The sequence below is a fragment of the Lissotriton helveticus genome, chromosome 3_2 (genome assembly GCF_964261635.1).
Source record: "Lissotriton helveticus chromosome 3_2, aLisHel1.1, whole genome shotgun sequence".
Lineage (NCBI taxonomy): Eukaryota > Metazoa > Chordata > Amphibia > Caudata > Salamandridae > Lissotriton > Lissotriton helveticus.
Genome location: NC_136062.1, coordinates 72,373,469 through 72,394,777, shown reverse-complemented (window position 1 = coordinate 72,394,777; position 21,309 = coordinate 72,373,469). Strand labels below are relative to the sequence as shown.

General features: G+C 52.3%; 1 protein-coding gene across 2 annotated transcripts in view; it reads right to left on the bottom strand.

Moving 5' to 3' along the window:
- Window positions 1-21,309, bottom strand: part of DMXL2 (Dmx like 2) — a 1,907,871-nt gene that overhangs the window by 1,214,517 nt on the left and 672,045 nt on the right. For both annotated transcript variants that reach the window (XM_078684818.1, XM_078684819.1), the window contains exon 19: window positions 3,189-3,299. In XM_078684818.1, coding sequence (XP_078540944.1) covers window positions 3,189-3,299 — 111 coding nt within the window. The remainder of the gene's footprint in view (window positions 1-3,188; window positions 3,300-21,309) is intronic.

Here is a 21,309-nt window from a genome sequence, read left to right as displayed (position 1 = left end):
TGATTTGGTGTAAATCTGTTAAGTGATTTTAGAAATGTAAACCCAAATCTGTATGTAAGTATGTGTGTGTATACCCTATCGCACTGCCTGAAACTAATGGGCATTAGGAGAGAGGAAGTTTCCTCTTTCCGAAGTTGCATGGCACCTTTAATGAAGCCGGCAGAGTCTCATCCAAGGCTCAATGGAGGGCCGAGAAAAATTGTCCATAAATAGCTGCAGCGGACATAACCCACTAAAGGGCGTTAATTGGCAAAATGAGACCTCAAATCCCAGCGTGCATTTAAAAATGAACTGCCACCAAAGGAGGAGCACTGAAGCCCCCTATTACGGAAACACGGAGGGGAGATGCGGTAGCCACAAATCACCTCTGCTGACACGGCCTCTGAGGAGATGCAAACAGCGGCATCGAAACGCGTCAGGCCATGGACTTCAAAGGGATATTAAGCTGCCTGCTTGGTTTAAATAGAGTTGTTACTAACCTGCAGTGCTGTGCGGCCTCAAGCTTCTGGACGTTTTTGGTTACACACACACATATAGGGTGGGATGCTCAAATGTTGGACCTTTTCTCTCCTGTTACAATGCTTATTGGACATTTAGAACATATGGGGATCCATAGCTCTTCCATTTTCAAGCATTTGTACACAACAATTGTCAATGCAGACATATTTTTTCAAAATCTGCATTACGTTCTCAAATACGACGAACATCAGCAACTGCACTGCACTTTCAAAAGTAATTACATTCTAAACTTGGAAATTTAAAACACGATTTTTTGTTTAATTTACTATCACTATTTGCACAGGACAAGGTTTTTTACTCTCTCACATTACAGTAATTATGTTTTCAAACTTACAGTGCCAAACTTGCATTATAAAGTATATTAAACCTGTGTTATTCGATGTAAATACCTTTTGTAGTTTGGACGCTGAAAACTCTTCTATGTTTATGCAATTTGTAGGCTCTGACAACATGTGATGATTGTATTTAAACCAATGTCTGGTGATTAACTGTGTCATGTGATCAAGCGCTCTGGGAAGCGCGAAACGCGTCATGATGACTGGGAACACCGCAACTGAATAAAACCACTTTTTGCACCTAATTTGGGTTCGTGTCCGTACTTACAGCTTGGAGTAAATCTGTACTTTTCCAGATTATCCTTGGAACACACATATATATATATATACATATACATGCAAGGGCTCAGCAAAAAAAAAAAATTAAGTGCCGGCTCCCGCGCTTCTTTACTAATGGGACCCCGAGTGGGCTAGGTCCAAGGGAAATGGGGGAATTAAAGGAGCGGGGCACACGGGTTCCCTCTCCTGGGGCTTATAAGTGCCCTGGAGACCACCACCTCCCCATGACTTATGTGTTAATAAAGGGAGGGTGGTGCAGCTCAAAGCCCCCCCCCCCCCGAGCTCCAGGGATCACCAACTCCCGGGGCCGCAAAGAAACAATAAATGAGGGGGTGGGCTGGGGGCAGCATAGACCACCCCGCCCAGAGATCATCACTTTCCTGGTGCTAATTTAAATGAAACAGTGGGTCACAGTGACCACCACCTCCCCTGGACCAAAATAATATTTAACTTTTATTTCTGTATTTATTGAATTTTAGAATGTAGACAGTAAAACAGTTGACAGTTGCATAGTATCAGCAGACATGGATTCCAGTAAAAAGAAATGTTAACATATACTATATTAGCCAGCTCTGTAAAATGTAAAGTTAGACAGGTTTATGAGATATCGTGATATATCACGGAGGGACCATTAAGGGATAAGGCGGTGGTTCCCTTTGCGTTGTGATTCGATGGGAGTGGACGGATTAGAGGCATCTAGTGTTAGTTTTTGGACATATGCTCGGAAGCGTGTCCAGATATCCCTAGGACAGGATGTAGGAGGTTGTTGATTGATGTAGCCCTCCCCATGTCCTCGCAGCGGCTCATACTCTCCAGCCAGTCCGGTGCACTGGGTGGCCTGGCGTTACCGCAATGTAAGGCTATCTCCCTTTTGCCCAGCAGTAGCGCCATAAAAACTACATGACGTATATGTGCGAGACGTTCTGGGTGTACCCCAGTAGGGTAGTCAGTGGATCTGGGGTCATGGCATGGGTTGACACAGCCGAAATGTGGGATTATATAACCATCCAGTAAGTGTCCACTGCCGGGCACGTCCAGGCCAGGTGTGCGTAACCCGCACCATCGCATTTTTGACATTGATCGGATCTGGAGGGTTCAAATTTAGCGATATCAGCTGTGGAGAGGTAATACATGTGTAAAAATTTGAAGTGCAGTAGTTTATGCCTCTAATTGATGGACGTATTTTTTGTTTGTGTGCAGCAGTAGCTACATATTTCGTCCGTGAGCTGCATCCCTAGTTCTTTTTCCTACTTTACCCACGCTCGTGTAGTGGTGTCCTGCCTTTATATCATGCATGAATGATAGAGTCTAGAGGTCATGTGGCTTCCATCTGTAGCCGTGGGCAGCATATGCAGGGGCGCTAAGTTGTACAGTGGTAGAGGGTAAGTGGGCATAAGGGAGTGTAAAGTGCTGTGTAGTCTTCTAAAAATTAACAGGTCTATACAAAGTGTATCTTGTGTTGGTATGGTGTCAGTTAAGTGTAGGACATGTCCACATGGAAATAGGTCCCTTGTTGTATACAATGAGTGGCGGTCCCGTGTGCGTTTTACCAGTGCCTCCTTAGTGAGGGGGAGCAATGGGTTGCTAGGGAGAGTAAGTTTGCGGGAGTATAAAATTCCCCATGCTGTAATCGCCACATTCTGCTCCATGCCCAGCATGTCGTAGAGACAGTCTGGATATCTCGGGTCTCCAGTGGTATGCCCTTGGGTAATAACTGGGAATGGAGTAGTCCTAGTTGTGCGCGCTCGGGCAAATGGATGGAATGCGTGCATCAGGGTAGTATCAACAATAACTGTAATGGCATTGGGCGGCAAGGTAATAGAAACAGAAATACGGGACCCTCAATCCCCCTCCGTCTAGAGGGAGAGTGAGGGTGTGTCAGCAAATTCGTGGGTGACCACCACGTCATGAGGGCAGATGGGCAGTTATGCACTGCAACAATATATCTTACAATTTGAGCCTATTAATGCTGATCCTCTTGAAAACGAATTAAAATGTCTCACTTATGTAATCAACAGAACATGAAAATTAAGAGTGGATCTCGGAAAATGTTACCTTGGTGGAGTAACTGAATTCGATATAATGGAGGCAGAGATGTTAGAAGGCACGTATGCAGACGCATGGCCAGCAGGTATCTTAATCCACATTCATCCAAAGTGTCTCCTCCTATAATAAATCAAATGTGAACAATCATTTTTAACATTCTTATTTAGCATTTTCATAGAAAATACAATGGTTCAACATTTGAGCCACACAAGCCACTGGCTCATCATCAGTACAATCAATCCAGAGTCTTATACAGATCGAAACTATCCATTAAGTATCTTGTTTTCACACTTCCTATTTGAGGGTGCATACTCTCATGTGCTTCTTACTGGAAACCTATTGCCTGAGCAGTAGGCTGTGCTGAGTAAGCTGTACCCTGTGATACGAATTCATTCTCCCACACCATTTCCAAAACCATGTGCCCCCTCCCACCAAAATGCCGTCCTCTGCAACTTTATTGTCACAACTCACTGCTTTCAGGTATAATTCTTCAAGCCAATGCTCATTTAAGAACATCCCCCTTTCTGACACTTTCCTTGGGAGTACTATTCCCAGCATCACAAATCTCTGACTTTTCCCTTTCTGGGCTTTTCAATAATCTCCAGAAGCCACTGTTTTGGGGATGCCCCCAAACTGAGACCTGTCACCCTGTGCAACTCTGCTACCATCACTTACCTATACTTTCATACTGTAGGAGGTTGGCTTAGTATATAGTGTACACCTATGGTGAGACACTGCACTGAGTCCAAGCAACCCTTAGTGATGGTGTTTTGGTCCCTGAAAACCGAAGTTCTCAAGGGGTAGCTGCGGAGAGCATCTAAGGGTTATCCAGAAGGGTTTAAAGCAATTGCATGTACCACTTTAGTCAGTCAGTAAGCTTTTCACACAAGAAAGAAACATAGCAGGTGAGTAGAACTAAAGCACAAGTTACTACTTGTGTAACGATATATCTGTAAGAGACATTAGTTAGTGATAGATTCCTTACCTTAGAATATCCCCAGGCGTCAAACTGGATCCGGAAATGTTTGCGTAGCAATACCCCTGCGCGTCGGTAGGCGTCGTCTGCGGCTCCGCGTCAGTCGTCGGCGTCGTTAGCGCCGGAATGACGTCGTCGGAGTACTTAGACGCCGCCCATGCGCGCTGACGTCAGTTCTGATACACAGCTTTTCCGCGCCAGATACGCAGAGCCATGATAGAACCAACACTGGTGCCAAGAAACTAGGGCCCTGAAAGGGGATGACCTTAACCCTAGATATCGGTTCGCAGAACGGGGAGGATGGGTGGGTCGGTAAGGAATCCATCACTAACTAATGTCTCTTACAGATATATCGTTACACAAGTAGTAACTTGTGCATCTGAAAGAGACACGTTAGTGATAGATTCCTTACCTTAGAATAGATAGCCCAGCAATACCAACCCCGGTGGTGGGTCTGCGAACCAATAATCACACCAGAAAGTCCTGGAGGACGGAACGGCCAAAGAAGCCATCCCTCCGGACTTGACTGTCCAGGCAGTAGTGTCGTGCGAACGTGTGCAGCGAGGCCCACGTAGCTGCCTGGCAAATGTCCTGTAAGGGCACTCCCCGGCCCAGGGCAGTTTTAGTTGCCGTGGCCCGAGTGGAATGAGCCCTCAATCCAACAGGGGGCTCCTTCTTAGCCATGGAGTAACATGCCTGGATACACAAGATGATCCACCGGGAGATGGTCCGCTTGTGTACCGCCTTCCCCTTCTTAGCACCCACGTAGCCAACAAAGAGTTGGTCATCCACCCGGAACTGGCGTGTGCGATCCAAATAGAATGAGAGTGCACGTTTTGGGTCCAGATGGTGGAGCCGCTCTTCCTCTTTAGAGGGATGCGGAGGCGGAAAGAAGGTCGGCAAGGTGATGGACTGCCCAATGTGGAAGGTTGAGACAACCTTGGGCAGGAAGGATGGCTTGGTACGCAACACAACCTTGTCCGGATGGACAGAAAGGAAAGGTGGAGTACAAGAAAGGGCCTGGAGCTCACTCACTCTCCTGGCAGAGGTGATGGCAACCAGGAAAGCAGTCTTTAGAGTCAGAAGACGAAGAGGACAGTTGTGAAGTGGCTCAAAGGGAGCGCACATCAGGAAGGTAAGAACAAGGTTCAAGTCCCACTGGGGAATCATGAAGGGAACAGGAGGGAACATGTGCGTGATGCCCTTAAGAAAATGATTTACAATAGGGGACTTGAACAAAGAAGGCTGATCAGGTAGCCTTAAGAAGGCAGAAAGGGCAGAAAGGTAGCCCTTGACAGTGCCCAGAGCAGAGCCCTGCTGGGCAAGAGAAAGAAGGAAGAGGAGAACCTCAGAAAGGGGGGCAGAGAGTGGATCCACAGCCTTTGCTGTGCACCATGCCACAAATCTGTTCCACCTGCAGGCGTATACCGACTTTGTGGAGGGACGCCTGGCTGCCAGAATGACGTTACAGACTTCAGGAGGCAAGTCAAATGGCCTCAACTGTCGCCGCTCAATCTCCAAGCTTGTAGGTGGAGACTGGACAGGTTCGGGTAGAGGACCGTCCCCTGCTGCTGCGACAGAAGGTCCTCCCGAAGGGGCAGACGAATCGGGGGATCTACTGACATGCTGAGTAGCTCGGGATACCAGTATCTTCGTGCCTAGTCCGGAGCCACAAGGATGACTTGGGCCCGGTCGCGCCTGATCTTCTTCAGCACTCTGGGCAGAAGTGGTATAGGCGGAAAGGCGTACAACAGACCGCAGCTCCACTCGCAACGAAAAGCGTCTCCGAGCGAGTGCCGCCTTGGAAATTCCAACGCGCAGAATTGATGACATTGCGCGTTCTCTTCGGTGGCGAATAGATCTAACCAAGGCTCTCCCCATTGCTGAAAGAGGCCTTGCGCCACGTCCGAGTTCAGACGCCATTCGTGATCCATCATGCACCGACGGCTGAGTTCGTCCGCCCTGGCATTCAGAGAACCTGCCAGGTGTTGAACCACCAGGGTCACACCCTGATTTTCCAGCCACTGCCAGAGGCGCAGAGCCTCCTGGCATAGGGTCCATGACCCCACCCCGCCCTGTTTGTTGCAGTACCACAAGGCGGTGGTGTTGTCCGTGAACACCTGCACTACACTCCCCCGGACAGAGGGGAGGAATGCCTTCAGCGCTAGACGAATCGCCCGTAACTCCAACAGGTTGATGTGGAGACTAGAGTCCTCTGATCTCCGCCTCTCCCATGTGGCCACCCCAGCCCTGGAGGGACGCGTCCGTCACAACTACGTGCTCCGGGTGGGGTAGGGAGAGGGACCTGCCACTGACCCAATCGCGGTCCGTGAGCCACCACTGCAACTGTCTTGCAGTGCCCTCCGAGATCAAGACGTGAGTAGCAAGAAGTGAGGAGGAAGGAGAGGCTCTGGCATGCTAGTTGGGACTTTAAGAACAAGGAAGCCCATAAAGTCCTTATTAGAAAATACAAAGCAGAGATTGTGCAGGCTAAACAAGACTACTATGTAACCCTCACAAGCTCGCTTTCCTCGCCGAAGGAGCTCTTTAAAATCGTTGACTCGTTAGTCAACTTGCAAGCCCCTGATCCTGTTATTCCATCTCAAGATCTTTGTGATAGGATTGCTTCCTTTTTCCACACTAAAATACAGGACATCCATCTGGCTCTTGAGGTACAAAGAGCTTGTATCAGGGTGCCCACTGTTAGGGCTGAGATGAACATGACCATTACTGACATCCCCCCTTCGTGCACCCTGGACTCCTTTCCCCTGCTGGCCTTGCATGATCTGGAGATCTTGCTTAACAAGACCAAGTCCGGTTCCCCCTTGGATACCTGCCCACTGAAAATCATTAAGCAGTGCAGGGAGACCCTCCTACCACCATTGCTAGAAATAATGAATCTAGCTATTAGAGACGGCATCTTCCCCTCGGAGTGGAAGAAAGCGGTAGTGAAACCCCTGTTAAAGAAGGCCTCTCTCGATCCGGAGGTCTTAAAAAATTTCCGTCCTATTTCGCTGCTTCCGGCTCCAGCGAAGATGCTTGAAGTACATCTTAACAAGCATCTCGCTGCTTTTGTGGAGAGCTCGGACTGCCTGGACCCCTCCCAGCACGGATTCAGGAGGGAACATAGCACCGAGTCGGCCCTCACCATCGTGCTTGATAATATCCGCACGACAGTCGATGGGGGTCAGACCACCCTCCTGGTCTTACTAGACCTAACTGCGGCCTTCGATACCCTCTACCCCTCAGTTCTTACATCACGCTTGAGGGATGTGGGGGTGAAGGACGCAGCTCTAGATCTATTGACTTCCTTCCTTGATGGGAGGGAATAAAGAGTCAAGCTGGGGGAGTTTCTATCTCCATCCCGACCAGTGCTATGTGGGGTCCCTCAAGGGTCGGCGCTTAGTCCGACCCTATTCAACATCTATGTGACCCCATTGGCCAGACTTATAAGATCTTTCGGGATGGAGGTAGTTTCTTACGCAGATGACACCCAAATACTCGTCTCTCTCTCCCATTCAGATGTGCAAACCGCCTCCAAGTTTAGACCTTGTATGGAGGCGGTTGGTCACTGGATGATTCAGAACTCTCTTAAACTGAATGGGGAGAAGACTGAGGTGATGGTGTTTGGAGGGAAAGAAAACATCTGGTCAGCCAATTGGTGGCCTGACTCGCTGGGAAAGTGTCCTTCCCCCACTACATCTGCTAAGAATCTCGGGGTGATAATAGACCCGGCCCTTGATATGAACAAACAGGTGAGTAGAACCATCTCCACCTGTTGGGGCTTGATCTACACTCTGCGAAGGATTAGGAAATACCTCTCCCTGCAGTCCAGAAAGCAAATAGCTGTCGCACTTATTGGTTCACGCTTGGACTATTGTAATGCGTTGTACGCAGGGCTAAATAGGAGCCTCCTGCAGCGCTTACAAGTAGTTCAAAATGCCACAGCCAGATTTGTTCTGGACATTCCCAGACGCTCTTCGGCCATGGCGGCCAGGAACACGCTGCACTGGCTACCTGTAGAACACCGAATACGGTTCAAAGTTCTATGTATGACATATAGAGCCATTGCAAAAAATAGTGATACGGGAGTTGGCTCCATCATCTCCCACTATATTCCCGGAAGGAACCTGCGTTCCTCCGGGAAATCACTTCTGACAGCTCCCCGCATACAAAGAGCTAAGTGGGGTGGCAGGGCCTTTTCCACTCTGGCCCCCAGATGGTGGAACGACCTTCCTTTGGACCTCAGATCCCTACCCTCCCTACATAAATTCCGTAGTGCCCTCAAAACGTGCCTTTTTCGGCAAGCCTATATGTAAGGATGTCTGCTTCTTTTTTGATCGTATTGTTAGGCGCCTTGATACCTGCGGGTTATTGTTCTGCGCGATATAAATTTTTATCAAATCGGACAAGTTGCCCTGATGCTGGGCCCACTGAAACTTCAGGTCCCACTGCAGAGCCCGCATCCGCCACCAGGCGTGACGCACCAGAAGGATGCAGGAGGCCATCAGCCCCAGAAGCCGCAGCGTCAACCTGACCGAGACGCGGGATAAAGGCTGAAAGATGTGAATCAGAGCCTGAATATCCCGAACCCGCTGTTCGGGAGGGTAAACCCGAAACTGCGCCGAGTCTAGAACCGCTCCGATGAAGAGTAGCTTCTGAGAGGGACACAGGTGCGACTTCGGCACATTGATGGAGAACCCCAGCAAATGCAGGAGGTCGGCCGTAGTCTGGAGGTGGCTGACGACTGTTTGGGGCGAGCCCGCTTTCAACAACCAGTCGTCGACGTAGGGGAAGACTGACACCCCTAACCTGCGCAGATGAGCTGCGACCACCGCCATCACCTTCGTGAACACCCGTGGGGCGCTGGTAAGGCCAAAGGGGAGCACGGTAAACTGAAAGTGATCGTGGCCTACCGTGAACCGCAGGTAACGCCGGTGGGCCGGCAGGACGGGGATGTGAAAATAAGCGTCCTGCAAGTCCAACGCTACCATCCAGTCTCCGGGGTCCAGGGCAGCTAAGACCTGAGCCAAAGTCAGCATCTTGAACTTCTCTTGACGGAGGAAGCCGTTGACGTTCCGTAGGTCCAAGATCGGGCGCAGGCCCCCCTTGCCCTTCTTGGGCACCAGAAAGTAGTGGGAGTAACATCCACACCCTACTTCTGGCCCAGGAACGTGCTCGATGGCCCCCTTGGCCAAGAGGGCCGTGACTTCCTCTTGCAGAAGTTGCAAGTGATCCCCCGACACGCGGTGGAATTGCGGTGGCATGGCTGGAGGGGTCGCCTCGAAGGGGAGGGAGTAGCCCCTTCGGACGACTTGCAGCACCCACTTGTCCGATGTGACAGCGCGCCAGTGGAAGTGGTGATGGTGAACCCTGCCTCCCACAGGCGTCACATGGGCCTGAAAGCTCGGACTAGGAAGGTTTGGAGGCAGGTGCTGCGGAGGGAGGTGTGGACTGGCCTCGCCGCTGACCCCGACCGCCGCCGCCACGGCGGTTTCCACGGCCGCCACCGCGCTGCTGTGTATTCTGCTGTGCGTGGCTGGCAGCACGTGTGGGGACGCCCCTTCCGTGGCCACGAAAGGAGCGAAAGGCACCCGATTGCTGGCGCGTGGTCGAGAGACCTAAGGACTTGGCCTTAGCCCTGGAGTCCTTAAAGCGCTCCAGCGCATGGTCTGCCTTGTCGCCAAAAAGGCGACGGCCATCGAACGGCATATCCAGGAGGGTGGCCTGGACATCGGCCGAGAAATTGGCGGACCTCAACCAGGCGTGGCGTCGAACCGCCACCGTCGTTGCCATCGCCCTGCCCAGTGAGTCCGTGGTATCCAGCCCACACCGGATAGAGTATCGTGCCGCATCTCGACCCTCCACAAGGGCTTGGGCGAGTTTAGCCCGGACCTCCTCCGGGCATTGTGGCAGCACGTCCGCGACCGTGTACCACAGGGTGTGGGTGTAGCGGCCCAAGAGACACGCGGTGTTGACAGACCGCAGTCCCAAACTCAGGGACGAGAACACTTTCTTTCCGAACTGTTCGTATCTCTTGGATTCCCGATCGGGCGGGGCCGTCGGGAATGCGGTCTGGGAAGTGGAGGCCTGGATAACCAGGCTCTCGGGGGTGGGATGGGTGGACAAAAAGCAAGGGTGGCCCGGGGCCGGGCGGTAGCGTCTGGCCACGTTCCTATCCACAGGCGGACCTGTGGCGGGCTTGGACCAAGTGCCCACAAGAACGTCACATAGGGCTTCATTAAACGGCAGCAGAGGCTCGCTGGAGCTTGCCTGCGGTTTAAGAACCTCAGTGAACCTCAGTGAGGAGGTTAGTCCTCACGGCCGCGACGGGGAGCTTCAGGCCCAAGGCCTTGGCTGCCCTCATCAACACTACGCTGTAAGCAGCCCCCTCCTCCGTAGCCACGGTGGGAGGGGAGACAAATCCAGTGTCTGGCGAGGTGTCAATACCACTGGCCTCCCCAAGCTCATATGTCCAGTCCTCCTGTGACTGGCAATCCTGTGCCAGAGGGTCCTCAGACCCCTCCCAATCACCTCTGTCATCAGTCTCCTGTAACCCAGGGTCAACAGACCGGACCTCCTCATGGAAATAGAAATCTCCAAAGGCCGTCGGAAGCAGCGCCAGAGTCGGACCGAAGGGAAGATTGGGGACGGCGTCCACAATGGGCGCCGGGGGCGACACCCTCGGGGCCGGCGCCGGTGAGGACGACCGGCGACGACCCGGATCCGGAAGCGGATCCGGTGAGGTCCCGCGGCGCCGGGGCCGAAGCACCCAGGGGCGTTGGGGCTGAAGCGCCCGACACGCTAGGGCCTCCAGCCGGGACCGCTGGGCCCGGAGGCGCCGTGGGGCCCGGCCGAGGAGGGAGGGACTTCATGGCCATGAGGTACCGCTCGACCTCCTCCGGCGTCGCGCCGGGCCCAGGGACCCGAAGGTGTGGGGCAGGCGGCGACGCTTGCGACTCTCGCGGAGCCGCGTGGGCGGTGTCGTCCGAACCCCCGGCCGCATCGTGCGAGCATCGGGGTGGGTCGGAGGAGCAATGATGCCGCTCCGACCTCTCATGCCTCTTACCCGAGGACTTGGATCCCGACGACCGATGTCCACTCCCGGAGCTGCGAGGACTCCGACCCCGCGACCGGTCCCTCGACCTCCCGTGGGACCGGGACCTGGAACGGCGCGGGGCCGACTGCCGGAGCTCGAGTCGCTCGAGTCCCGCCTAGCCTTCGACGTCAGGGCCCGGCAGTCGGAGCAGGTGCGGTCGTCGTGGTCGAGGCCTAAGCACTTCAGTCACCGGCGATGGGGGTCCGTAACCGACATCAGTCGGTCGCACTTCGAACAGGGCTTGACCCCGGGCATCCCTACCGGCACCGACAGAGTCGAGGACTCAAGAAAGAAAGGATCGAAAAAGACGGACGCGGAGCCGCAGACGACGCCTACCGACGCGCAGGGGTATTGCTACACAAAAATTTCCGGATCCAGTCTGACGCCTGGGGATATTCTAAGGTAAGGAATCTATCACTAACGTGTCTCTTTCAGATCCGTATTTTATTACTACACACTAGACACTAACCTGGTATACCTCCTACCCAGGAGGTATCAACTACACACAAAGAATACTTAGAAAACAGATAAAGAGCATAGAAAAACACATAGGGCCCCGCCAGGGGGCATATCCATGTACTAAAATAGTGGAATACGAATTAGGTACCAAAATGGGAGTAGGACCCAAGGTTGGAGAACCCCAGGGGAAGCAAAGAACCACCCATGGTGAGTAGCCATGGACTCGGGTGAAGAGTGGTTACACAGGATCAGCATCCATAGAACAACACAGGTAGCGGTATGGATTTTAGAGTTTTAGGACCCTTCCCAAAGGAACCACTATGAGGAAGGAAGGTTGTAGAGTCACCCCATCCCTGGATACCCGCACTAGGGAGCTCGGTGCATGGGGTGAAGTGATGTGGGAAAACTCCGTGAATACCAATGGAGGGTCGTTGAAGTTCTTCAGCTATATCGTGTTGTGGACTGGGCTGGTAAACCAGGATGAAGACTCCAGATGAGAAGAACCTGAAAGCAGAGGAGACAGAGTCCTAACCCCCTGGAGGTGACCAGGAGGCACAGGACCACAATACCAGCCTTGGTTGAAGGTTCTTAATGAGATGTAGTGAGAAGAAAACAGCAGCTGTGACGTTGTAAAATATCAGGAGCCTGTCACACGCTATTCCACACTGGTCGATAAGTGCAGGAAGGTCTGTGGCCAGCAGAACCACCAACAAGCCTTGGCAAACGCGAACAAGGTTCGCGTGTGAAGATGCATGGATGCAAAGTCTGAGGCACTAACCCAGCAAGGGTAAGTCAGTACTGGCCTTCACCACGATGGAGAGCCAGAAAGAATGGGTGAAGACCCCTTGAGGACTCGCTGATATTGGGTCGCAAGGAAGCCCCAGCAGCACACAGAAGGAGAAGACCCACGAGGCAAGGGATGCCAGCAGTATGACATGCTTTGGGGTGTGCAGTGCTGGAGGCTGGGGCTGCTTGGAGCTTGAAGATCTTCCATGAAGAAGGCCAACAAGCCTTAGCAATGACACACGGATGCAATACACAGGGAGGCAGTCACCGTTGGCTGGAGAGAGATTACAGTCTCCCAACTTGCAGGGAAGAGTGGCTAGGCCTCTGAAGAACCAACAAACCACCACCTATTTTGCAGAGCCAGAGGATGTGAGTGGGACAAGAGGATCAGCAAGCCAGTCGTCGACGCTGTGGTGCCTTAGGATGCAGGGAAGTGACTCCTTACTTCAAGGGAGATTCCATCAGGCTGGGATGCAGGATGAGTCCTTGCTGTCTCGAAGGATGCATGGCCACTTAGTTGCCGATCTTGAAGAAGCACAGGGGCGAAGATGCAGCACGAATCTTCCTACCGGGAGCAGTCTTGTAGTGGGTCCCGGCTTGAAGACAAGAATTCCATTGTCCACTAGCAGAAGAGTCTTTGAACAAGTTTCAGAAGACAAACAATTGGCTCCAAAAATTGTTGTTGGGACAACGCTAAGGCCCTACCCTCAGGGGAGCCCTTAAGTAACCCCAACAAGGGGAAGAACCTCTTCGGTGGCAACCCATCTATCAGAGGGGGTCAGGGATGCTCCTCAGATGTCCTAGCCGGTCAGATGCTCGCAGGGGCCTAGATTCAACATTGCAGTCAAGTGGCCACTTGGAGGAGCTCTGGGGCACCTCCCTCGGGAGGAGCTGGACACTCCTTTGTCCTTTGTGTGGTTTCACACCAGAGTGGGAGCCAAGGGCTCCTGGAATGGGTGAAACTGGTTTATGCAAGGAGGACACCAAAGGCTCCCTTCAAAGTAGCCCGGTGGCGCTCGTAAGAGCACCCATTCTACCTAATTCTAAAGGAGAGGTGGTTACACCTCCCCATAGCAGGAAATCCTTTGCTCAGCTTCCCCCTTCCAAAGTTAGGATCATCAGCAGGGGGGCAGAACAGTGTCTGACGCCGGCAGCAGTGTGGGCTGCAGGAAGACCCTGGAAAGCTACAAAGGTAGGGGTCCTCTAAGGAGCCCCCCAGCCAGTACATGGTATCATGCAACTAGCAATGAAATCGGTGTAGTTGCACGTTTCCAACATGTTTGATACCAAACATGACTAGGTTTGGGGTATCCATTATGTAGCTGGATATCTCAACATGCCAATGTCCACCCATACTTTAAGATGACCCAGCACTTACAAATACCATAAAATGGAGTCTTGGGTTTGCAGGGGTTCCTCTGCTTGTGCAGGGGTACCTACACACTTAGAACCATGCACCCTGCCCTTGGCCTGAAAGGCATACTTTATGGGAGACATAGGTTTCAAATACAGTGACCTGTGTATAAGTGAAACTTATATCTGAAGTGCAGAATTCAAGCACCTGTCACGCAGACTGCAATGGCAGCTCTGGAAACACAGTTTGCATGGACTCCGATGGGTGGCAAAATGTACGAGTTACTTACCTTCGGTAATGATTTATCTGGTAGAGACGATTCTAGCCGCAGATTCCTTAATGTAGAATTATCCCCAGGCGTGAGACTGGATCCGGAAAACTTTTTGAAACAGCATCCTGCGCGCCGGGGGGACGGCACCATGTGACTCCGCCCTGACATCATCCGCGTCCGTGACGCCAGCGAGGATACATAAGTCCCACCCCGGCGCGCCTACGTCAGTTTTCTTTGTAGAACTTTTCCACTCCACAATGCGGAGTCATCACAAACAATACAGTGAGAATACGGGAACAGTGTGCAAAAAACCCCACTATAGAGAAGGGACGAAACAAATGGTGAGGAACAGCACCATCCAGAATAAATAGAGCCACGTACTGAGGTACCCAGATCTGAAATGAAAGAACAGGGCACAGCTACTGGAAAGCAATCTAGGAAACAAATACAACAGTTTGGTTGTGGGGTCCGGAAACAGCTCCAACAGGAATTGCAGGAGGAAGAGCATCACCTCTTGGAACTACAGACTCGCGAGGCCCCTGACGCGGTTGGGAGGGGTGGGGAGCGTGGCATCCAGGAACTTATCTTTTACATTTGGGACAGGCTCGACAAATACATCCTCACACAGTACAGACAATGCCTTCTTAGGGAAGGAGATAAATCGAGCGGCTTTTGGCTTGGATACTCCGGAGGGAACGTGCCCCTGACGCGATCTTGGCTTTGCGGGAGCCCACGGGAGGATAGGCCCACTCAGAGGTGGAACTTCTCCGGGTCCTAAAATTCAATCTGCAGACAGTCTATACCGCGGACCCTGCAATCTCCGAGGCATCCGATCTCCCTTAACTCCAAGACCTGCCACTACGTGCTATCCCTAAGTCAGCACAGAAGGAGCTCGACGAACCCCTAACGCTGGGAGAGATACAATCTGCCCTGCAGCACTTGCCGCACGCCAAACTCCGGGGAGCGACGGGTTCCCCCTGGAGTTTTATCAAGCCTTCATGGGCACGCTTTCTCGCCTCCTGTTGCAGGTCTACCTCGAGGCGTTTTAATGCAGAGTTCTGAGAGTATGACACAGGGGGAAATATGCATGATTTTAAAGCCTGGAGGCGATGCTCATGAGCCCTCATCGTATTGTCCGATTACGATGATAAACACGGATGTTAAAATCTTATGCAAGCTCTTGGCTACCTGATTAGCGCCTTACATGCCTCACTTGGTCCATGAGGACCAGTGTGGGTTCATAGCGGGACGAAACACAGCGATGAATTTGTGCTGGCTTAACCATATCATGCATGAGGTGTGTGATCGAGAGGAACATATGGTCTTGGTCTGCATTGACCTTTCCAAGGCTTTCGACACAGTGGATTGGAGATACCTTCACGAGGTCTTATGCGCTGTGGGGTTAGGCCCTGAATTTTGTTGCTGGATTTGCGACTTGTATACAGCGACCCGCGCAAAGGTTAAACTTGGGAGAACAATTGAAGCGGCGGCGGCAGCCCCTCTCCCCCTACAGGTTGCCCTATATAAAGGATACAAATGCACTAGGGAGGATATAGATACTGTAGAGACTATGCGCTGGGCCTGGAACGAGTTACGGAAGAGGGCTGGTGCTCCCATACTGTATGCTCCAGCAATGCCCATAGCACATAATCCGATGCTGTTCTCCACGGGGGAGGGTATTGGTAAGGACCTGGCAAATAACATGAACCTACATACATTTGTGGATCTTTATCCAGAAGGGTCTTTCCGACCACCCCCTTCGGCCACTGAAGAGCAGCAGTTGCTTTTTTCTGAATTGTTTGCATATCACAAACTTAGAGCTGCGTGTCGGTCCATACATGACACTTTTCCGGAAGCTCCACCCACCCTTAGCGCATTAGAAAATGTTCTCAAGGCAGCGTCCCCTCATCGACTAATCACCAGAATATACAACCACATGCAGAACTCAGCCCCTTGACAAAACCACAGGTACTACAGGCATGGAATGATGACTTACAGACTACGCTCATAGAGGACCAATGGCTATATTGTTGTAGTCAACTCACAGCTCTCTACACTAATTATAAGATCTGATTAGTTCCTTTTAAATTCCTACATAGATTTTACAGAACACCCATTAGCTTGCATCATATAGGTCTCAAAGAAGATGACAGTTGCTGGAAATTTGGTAAGGCCCCAGCTGGCTTTTTACATGTTGCATGGGATTGCCCGAGGTTAGAAAATTACTGGATTGATATATTCCATATAATTCACCAAATACTCGGGCAAGCTGCAGAGCCTAATCCTATACAGGGTCTGCTAGGGTATCTTAAAGACACTACTGCCAAGCTTCGGAAGCTGCACGCATTGTTGCTCCTTTTCGCTAAAAGAAGGGTCACCATGTATTGAGGAAGTAAGCGGGTTCCATCCAACACTGACTGGATAGCAGACATAACATTTGGCCACTCACAATTGACCACATTCTGGGAGCTGATGCCCTCCACATTCAGACCCAAAGACATATGGGAACCATTTGTGGTGTGGGCCCGTGAACATTAAAAGACACCTGCTACTTAGGTGCCTTAAGAAAAATAATATGGGAGGTAGGGGAGGACTGTGGCATACAGGTTGGGGATATAGCAAATATACCAATGTGTCTGATTATGTTACACGTCTTTCGAATTTTCTGGTTATATAATTTTGAATGCGATCTATCCTGCTAGGAGTTATTGTATTAATGATATGGCTGCATTCTTTCTAAGGGGACCACCTATCGTGATGTTAGATCTGCATGTTGAAGCGATCAGATATACACATGTAGTAGTAGCTTACATGACTCTTATGGAACGATAATTATGTATTGCATAAGCAAGTAACTGGCTCTGTTTGCAACTAGCTATCTTGCTGTATTCTTGAAAATGTTAAAAAAATAAAAAACTTGGCAAAGCAAGATCGGAGGACTGGCAACAGGGAAGGGGCACTCGCCAGGGGTGTCCCCTCTTGCCCTTATTATTTGCCCTGGCCATAGAGCCCTTCGAGGTCCGGATTAGGACTGACATGGAACGCTGGGAAATTACATTGGGACGCACTAACGGTCCTGCTGTACCACTTAGACAGATTTGGTGAGGTCTCTGGCTTGCGACTCAACCGCGGGAAGTCCCTGATCTTCCCGTTGGCGGGACTGGCCTTGGTGCCCCTGGGGGATCTTCCAGACCTTGGACTGCATTGGGAACAGGTGGGATTCCGCTACCCTGGGATACAGGTGGCCCCGACGGACACACAAGCGTTAGCCCGGAATGTGGACCGCATAAACCAGTCTCTACAACAATCGGTGACATTTTGGAATACTCTTCCGCTGTCATTGATGGGTAGGCTGGCCATCTCTAAGATGGTGATGCTTCCAAGGACACTATATGTACTCCAGATTTCCCTATGTCTGCTGCTGCCACGTGTCTTCAAAACCCTCAACATGCTGCTCACGTCCCTGCTTTGGGCGGGCAGGCGCAGCAGAGCAGCTTTCAATACTGTTTGGAAGCCCCACACTTTGACTTATATTATGTTGCGGCCCAAATGCAACATGCGGCATGCTGGATGACAGACGTGGATAACTGGGAGAAACGCCTTCTCTCTGACAGGATGGATACTCAGACATTGCAGGAAGCCCTGATGCAGGGCAGGGGGTCCGACGCATCTCTTACCTACATGGCAGCGTTTTGTCGAAAAAGTCTATGGCAAGCACCCTTTCACAGGGAGCTCTCTATTTGGATACTGGCCCCCTTCATAGCCATGGGACGATACATGTCCTTTCAATATTGGAGGGAGGGTGGATGCGAAGTTCTTGCCGACCTTTTTCCCAACAAGACCTTCTCCATCACGAGCAAGCAGAAGAGAATTTTGGCCTCGGACAGGGTCAATTCCTACACTTCCGGGGAGCTCAGGACGTAGTGAAAACCACTTGGCCACAGTTAGATATTCCACCCCTCTTGCACACCCTATTTATCCTGCTCATCTGTGGTACAGGTCGCAAACTAATCTCTCTCCTCTACAAGGCTATGAAACAAGACTCAGTCCCTCTGGTTCCGCCTTCTCGGGCTTCATGGGAGAAGAATCTCTCTCTTCAGCTGGAGGAGAAACAATGAGCACGCATAGGCGCCCTCACGCGAAAAGTCTCCTGCAATGCCAGGTTTCAATTAACACATTTTAACTCCCTGCATCGTACCTACCTAACCCCGGTATCCCTGAACCGCATTTCACCTGATAAGGGAGATAGATGCCTTAGATGTGCCACAGAGAAAGGGGCTTTTTACATTGAGACTGGGATTGTTCACTGGTCAAGCAGTTCTGGGTGGAGGTGGTGGGCAGGATTGTTGCGGCTACAGGCATTCGGATGCAGCTTGAACCCTTAAATTGTTTACTTGCATTTGTCCAGAAGCCAAAGAATAGTAAACTCCCATAAAACATCCTACAACTAATGCTAGTGCTCGCTAGGCGAAGGGTGGCTATACCCTGGATGGGGCAGAGGGGTCCAGAAGGGTCCAGAAGTGCCCATCTGGCTTAAATATGTCTGAGAGTGGTTCCTAGCCGAAGAAACAGACATGCAACTCACCAGAAGGAACGAGAAGCTGCAAGAAGACCTAATGGTTTTGCAGGAGTTGTGTGTCCTCTGGGTTGGCGGAGAGGGAGTATTCCTCGCAGGATACAACTGAGGGCGAGGAGAGTGTGTTGGATGTCAAAAGTGGGCCTCCCCTTGACACGGAATGAGAGGACTGACCTCAATTATATGCACACTGGAAAGTCATGCTATACCCCATGCTCCCTCCTCACTGTAATATGCTTCTGGATACTTATGTGACCCCATGGTATCTTCCCCCCCTGGTATGCAATCATCTGTTCTACGTGCCATTGATAATGTCAACAATATGTCTTTGTACGCTATATTGATGCAGATTTGTTTCTGTATTTGTATAATGCAAATTGAAAAATAAAGTTAAAAAAAAAAAGAAGGGGGCGTGGCAAGATGGCGGCGGTGTAGGACGTGAAGTACGGTCCCTCCGGCGCCAGCCGCCTTAAAGCTTTGTATTTCGCCCTCCCTGTGCCTTCCAGGGTCTACTGAGCAGCCCCCCTCCGGTGGTAGCACTCTGTGAGCAGTCCGACGGCGATTCCCGTCCCTGCGGCAACGCAGCCTCCAAGCACCCGGAGTCTGACCGGCCGCGGGAGGAGCGGGGCGGTGGAAGAGGAGTAGTGCGCTTAAGGCAGATAGTGACTGACGCTGGGGCAGACGAGCAGCGGGCTAAGCGGCAGCGAGACCGGAGGCACTTGGCCGAGCCGCCAGAAGGCCTGAAGTGGTCGGGGCGCTCCCGCTGGGCTAGTGGCGGTTGAGCGGTGCCGGCGCCATTTTCGGGTGCCCGGGAGGAGTGGGGGCGGAGCGGAGGCCTGCTGTCCTAAGCGTTGGTCCGCGAGTTGCAGATGCAGCGAGGCGCACCTCTGAGATGAGCGGCAGGTGTGTGCCCCCCAGTTGCGGTGACAGGTTGTGGAGAGTAGCATCGGCCCGTAGATCAGCGGGCAGCACGGGGGGGCCCTCTGGAGACTCTGCCCCCCCTGCTTCTGATGGCTGACAGCTGCTTGGGGCCCGTGTGTGGGTAGTGGTGTGGGGTCCCTACGAGGAGTGCGCCTCCCCCTAGACCTTGTAGGCGGCGCGTGGCTGCCTGGGCCCAGGCCTTGGGAACGCGAGATCTCAGCCTGTGGGTCGGCAGGCTTGAACACCGCTGAGGTGGAGGTGCTGGAGGAGCCAGCTCATCTGCTTCTCCACTACCCAGGTGGGCCTTTGGGCAAGAGCGCCGCCCCGCGCTTAGGAAGGCTGCAGACTGGTTCAGCTTGGAGGTAAGGAGAGTGGGAGCGATTTTAAGAGGGCGGCGGTGGCTCGGTCCGTACTCCGGCGGATGGCGCAGGTGCAGCCTAGGGGTGAGAGCGGCGGCCTTTGGGGCCTGGGACTGCGTTTGCGACTCTGCAGCTTGCCCCCTTCGCCTGGGTGATCCCTTGCCTGCCCCCTCTGCCTACCGCCCTGCTTCTTCGAGTGGGGTCCGAGTTCGGAATCTGGGACAGCTCCCTAGCGACGCCTGTTATTGGTAATCCCTGGGCCCACATAGCAGTGGCTTTGTTGCCCTACAACCTCTCAACCCCGGAGGACACAGTTTCTTGAGCCATATATCGAGCGGGGGCTGGGGGTAACAGCGCAGGATAGTCTTCTCTCAACAAGCCTGGTGCACGCATAGTCCTGCCTCTCACATCGGTGTCTGCGGTTAGGGGCAAGATGGCGACTAACAGATCCAGGAAGGACAAGCCCCCGAAAAGATTCGCCTATATCGGTGGCGCCGCAAACCTCCCCGAAATCTGCGGAGAAGTCGCATGGGGCCGAGGACGGCGATGCACCGGCTACCAAGGCCTTCATGGTGGAACTGTTTACGGCCATAAAGGAGGACATTTCCGAGTTGCGCTCCCAGCTGGCCTCTGACCTGAGGGAGGTACGGCGCGACGTAGATGCGATAGGGGAGAGAGTGGCTACGTTGGAGGAGCATGATTTAGAAACGGCAAGTGACATACATCGCCTCCAGCAAGATGTGCTTAGGCTGACGGAGCAGAATCTCAACCTCCAGGTGCACGCTGAGGACCTGGAGAACAAATCCCGTAGAAACAACATACGGATCAGAGCGGTGCCCTGGAAAGGTGAGGGATCCGACCTCAGGGAATACGTGGGAGCCCTCTTCAAACAAGTGTTGGTCGAGGAGGACCTGCCAGACATTCAAATGGATAGAGTTCATCGGGTGGGCCTCCCGAGGGGTCTGAAAGCTCCCAGTCCTGATATCTTAGTGTGTGTCCACGATTTCCAGCTTAAGGAGCGGATTCTGCGGAAAGCTCGAGATCTTAATCCTCTCCAATTTTGGGGGCACCGACCGATGCTCTTCCAAGACCTAGCGGCATCCACGTTGGCCAAGCGACGGGAGTTCAAGCCGGTCACTACTTATCTGAAAGAGCAAGGCCTCCCCTACTCGTGGGGGCATCCGTTCAGGCTCATCTTCAAGCTTAACGGAAAGCTGATCCAGATCCGCTCCCTGACGGCGGCCCTCGACCTCTTGGGCCTAGAACAGTCCACTCCCGCATCGGACGACACGGGGTCGCCCACTAGGAGACGCAGACGATCGGCATAAT